At 65.3% G+C, this 4237-nt stretch overlaps 1 protein-coding gene across 1 annotated transcript; it reads right to left on the bottom strand.

Annotated features, from left to right (window-relative positions):
• Nucleotides 1-375: 375 nt before the first annotated feature.
• LEP (leptin) lies at nt 376-2787 on the bottom strand. The gene is made up of 2 exons (XM_074984242.1): nt 2418-2787; nt 376-1398 (listed from the first exon to the last, which is right to left on the bottom strand). Exons 1-2 carry the CDS (start codon nt 2559-2561, stop codon nt 1036-1038), a joined length of 507 nt encoding a protein of 168 aa, XP_074840343.1. The 5' UTR covers nt 2562-2787; the 3' UTR covers nt 376-1035.
• Nucleotides 2788-4237: the final 1450 nt, after the last annotated feature.

Genomic DNA, 4237 nt, shown 5'->3' with positions numbered 1-4237 from the left:
AAGCCCCCACTTTGCAAAGGCAGCCAAGAGGCCGCTCCCAGGAGGGGCTAGAAGTGTCTGGTACCTGTGCAGATGCCCCACGTGGTTTCAGCCTGTCACTGCCTCCTCAGCACAGGTGTGTGGGCTGCTCCGAGGGGCCCCGTTTACTCACTGCCTTGGGGGCTGCCCCTTTGAAAGCCCCTCCCCCCAGCATGGGACCCAGGCTCCCCTGGCTGCAGGGAGCAAGGTGAGGCCCAGGGCCAAGTATGGCTCAGTGCGCTGGAAGGGAGGCACTAAGTCACCCGCTGGCTTTCCCAGGCGATGTTTGCTGGAGTTCCCCGGTAGCAGCAGCAAGGCACTCAACACCCGTCCCAAGGCTGCCGGGACAGCTCAGCTGCAAAAGGAGTGAACTTTACTTCCAAACACGTCACAACAGAAATAAATACACACATCAGCAGGGAACCAGACTGCCCTGCTCCCTCCCGCACGGCGTTTCCACGGGCTCCAGTCGCTGAGGGGTGGGACCTCGCCACTTCTGGGTCATCCAGCAGGAGAGACACAAACAGGTCCCCCGGTGCACAGCCCGGGACAAGTAGACTTGGCTCCCCGGCCCACCCCTGGCGCACAGCACCGTTGAGAGGCAACCGGGCCAGTGCAGCCTGTTTCAAACTTAAATTACAAACAGAGAGAATAAATAAACCCTAGGAACCTGCTCCAGGCGTGGACGCCTCACGCCCAGGCCCCGTGGAGCAGCCCATCAGAGCTGGCTCTCATGTGCCCCCCGCGGCGCGGTAAGCTCCTTGCTGGGGTAGTCAGCAGCTCAGCTCCAAGCCGCACGGGGTCCGTGCGAATTTGGCCAGAAAGCCAGGCGGGAGGGACCGGCCAGGCTCCAGCCGAAGGCCTCGCTCTCTGCTGGCCAGCGCGTGGTTTCTGGGTGGAAAGGAAGGTTCCGCAGATCAAGCCAGCGGCCGTGCAGTGAGGCTGGTGTGGGGGGAGCCTGGGATGAAGCCGCCCCGCTCTCAGCTGCCAGTCTGCCGGCAGAGCGGCCGCCCTCCTCTAGCAGCTACCAATGTGATCCAGATGTTTGACGATGCTGTGCAGGCACTTCTGGAGCCGGTCCAGTGCCACCAGGGCAGTGGTGTAGGGAGAGGTAGCCAGCAGCTCGGTCAGGTTCCCCAGGGCATCCAGGGCCGAGGGCTTGGGCAAGGTGCAGCCGAGGTGAGCCCCCAAGGCCTGGATCAGACTCCGCAGGTTCTCGATGTCGTTGAAGATTTGGGCGATGGGCACATTGTCCACGGGCAGGCTGGGGAGGATCTGCTGGAATATCTGCAAGGTCTCATCCATGGCGTCTAAGCTCTCCAAGGGGCGCTCGCCAGGGATGAAGTCAAGGCCGTTTACCTTCAGGTTCAGCGGTAAGAGCTGCATGGGGAGAAGGCTGGTTAGCCATGCTAGTGCCGGGCTGTCTTCTCTCCCCTCTGGGGTGGTGTGACTCCCGGCTCCAGCCTGGCTAGCACCCGGGGAGGTCAGCCAGCTGCAGCAAGGCCTGCGTGGGCTGCTTCACGACTCTTCCAGCAGGCCGGCCCTTACAAGGCCAGGGCTGGGCCCGGCTGCTTGGCCACCATCTAAAGTGCTGTCTGCAGCCAGGAGAGGTCGGTGGGGGGAACACCTGGGCCATGGGACTAGCTCACCACCAGGGACTGGTTCTAGCTGCCCCCGGCCTGGCTTCACCCAGGGCTGCAGCAGAGTGGTCACCCAAGGGGCAGCAAGTGACTCACTTTTGGGCTGTAGGGAGGACAGGCAGTTACACCCCAGAGCCTGGGAGCTGGCTTTTTTGGGCTCAGGCCGGGGGCAGCACCCAGCCTGCCTTGGGCACCTCCCAGCCTGCTTGCGAGCACCCGGGGGCTGCAAGGTTCTGTGTTTTGGGGCCTGGTACATCGAGGTCCCTGGGTGTGAGACCGGCAGAGCAGGGAGCTAGCGGCACCCCAGGTAGAATGGCCCTGGAGAGCGTTGTGCCGGGGCTGGGCACCGCCCTGCTAGCAAGGACCAGGTGCTGACGGGCTCAGAGCGGCAGGGGAGCATATGGACTTATGGATGAGAACTTCAGCTGGGTTCCCAGCTCAGAGACGGTGCGAGCTGCCGGGCTGGGGTGCCCCAGCTGCCTGGCCCGGGAGGAGAGGATGGGGGACGCGGATCTGTGTTGAGCCCGGGAAGGCACATTCGCCTTGGGAGGGGCCGTTACAGACCTGTTGGCCCACGACCAGCGATGAGCGCCATTGGGCCACATCCGCAGCCAGCAGGCCCTGGGCCGCTCCAGATCTGGGTGCTTTCCCCCAGCGGAGGGGCTGGCCCAGGAGCCTGCTGCCCCCGAAGGTGAGATACAGCAGAGCCAGGGGGCGGCCCAGTGTGCGGGCGGAGCCATTAGCCCTGTCCCCGCCTACCTGGTGCTGCTGAACCCGGGCGATGATGGTGCGCGTGAGGTTCTTAGTGTCGGCCTTGACCTTGTCGATTTTCACCGGCCGGCAGTGAACGAGAGGCAGCCAGAGCCAGAGCAGCCCACAGAGTGGCAGGCCGAGGTGCTGCATCTTCCTACAGCCTCCTTCCCTCAGTCCCTGAACAGGCAACAGCAAGACAAGTCAGACCCCCGTTTGCAGCCCCCCAGTGGCCAGGCCTCCGGGGATGCCTGGGAGCAGGCTCTGCCCCGCCCGCTGCCTGAGCAGCCCACCAGTCTGCTTCTGGCTCTGGGCTGAGTCTTAACCTGGGTTCTTTCGAATCAGTTCTGTCCGGGGCGGAATAATATTGTTCTGTGCACCCAGGCACGTGCGGCTGGGCACCACCGACAGAAGCACAGGCTGCCGGCTGGGGGCTCTGCTAGTCGGCTGGCTGGCACGTGACTGTCTCCGAGCGCTCACTGTACAAGGAACGCTGATCTCACCCTGAGCTGCGGCGGTGCACACCGGGGGACCCAGGCCTCCCTGCTGCCAGCGAGCCAGGTGTTGCAGAGCCCAGACGTGCACGCCGGGTGAAGCAGCCTGGCACAGGCCGGGCCCTTGTTGGCTGCGTTCAGCAGCACAGGGTGGGCAGCACACCTGACAGGTGCCGCTCTCTGGGGACAGTGGCTGGAGCACACCTGGGTTATTTTGGCTGCACCCCCTGAGGCTGGGGCCCCCAGGCGGGGTGCTGGGTGCAGAGAGAGACTGGCTCTGCCCCACTGAGCTGCCAGCTAACAGGTGGGGTAAGTGAGGACTCATTCATTCACAGCCCCCTTGGGGACCGGATGGAGCGAGCAGCTTCCCCCCGCACAGGCTGTCAGAGCCGGGAACTGACCCAAGGTCTCCTGACTCCCAGCTGCTCTGGCAGCCACAGGCCCAGCCCCCCAGCCCGGCCTTGGCCCTGAGCGGTGCTGGCCAGAGAGCAAAGCTGCTCGCCATGTCCTCGTGTTACCCTCCCGCTCGCTTGGCAGCTGGTGGGCTCCCCGCCCCATGCGCTCCGCACCCAGCTGTGGGTTTGAACTTCCTGGCAGGGCCTGTGGGGCTGAGGCCGGGCTGGGCTTCCCAGCACCGCTGCCTCTGGCTGGGCCAGGCTAGTCCCGACACCGGCTCGCTATTAACCCCAAGCTCCTGCGGCTCCTCCCCCAGCCTGGGCAAGCCAGGCCAGCCCTGGCCCAGTGCCCAATGGGACACCGCGGGGGACTGCCCAGATGGGCCAATTGGCTCTGCCCCCTTGGGAAGCAGCGCCCTGGCATTGCTCAGCAGCAGCGGGAAGAGACGGGCGGCGCCTGCAGCCTGGCCCTTGCTGTCCTCCGCAGGCAGCCCAGATGGGGAGTCCCCAGGAGGCTCCCCAGTGGCTCCATCCGGGGCCCACCGCACCCGCTGGTGGTGCTGCCTTGGGCGGGGTATGGGGAGATGAGGTGGGGGTGGACCACAGAGGAGACCAGAGGCCAGGAGGTGTGATGGGGCAGAGGTCAGAGGCCTGGGTGACTCTAGCCTGGTTCTTGTACCGTGCCCATCCCCATTGCATCTGCCCACCTCCCGGCCATGCAGGAGGCCAGAGGCTGCCCGGGGTGGCTCCCACCTCCCCAAGGGGAACCTGCTTCGTGCCCACCCTGGGAGGGCCCGTCTGCTAGAGGGTTCACGCTCCCACAGGGGTTAGGTGACAGCAGGTGCCTCAGAGCAACTGTCTGCCTGGCCACTGGCGCCGCGCCCCTGGGTACCAGGAGAGCCACTCAGCCAGCCTGGGGCCCCAAACCAGCACGGCTGGT

The sequence above is a fragment of the Carettochelys insculpta genome, chromosome 1 (genome assembly GCF_033958435.1).
Source record: "Carettochelys insculpta isolate YL-2023 chromosome 1, ASM3395843v1, whole genome shotgun sequence".
NCBI classification, from domain to species: Eukaryota; Metazoa; Chordata; order Testudines; family Carettochelyidae; genus Carettochelys; species Carettochelys insculpta.
Note: the sequence above shows the minus strand (reverse complement) of the source record. Positions and strands in the feature narration are given on the sequence as shown.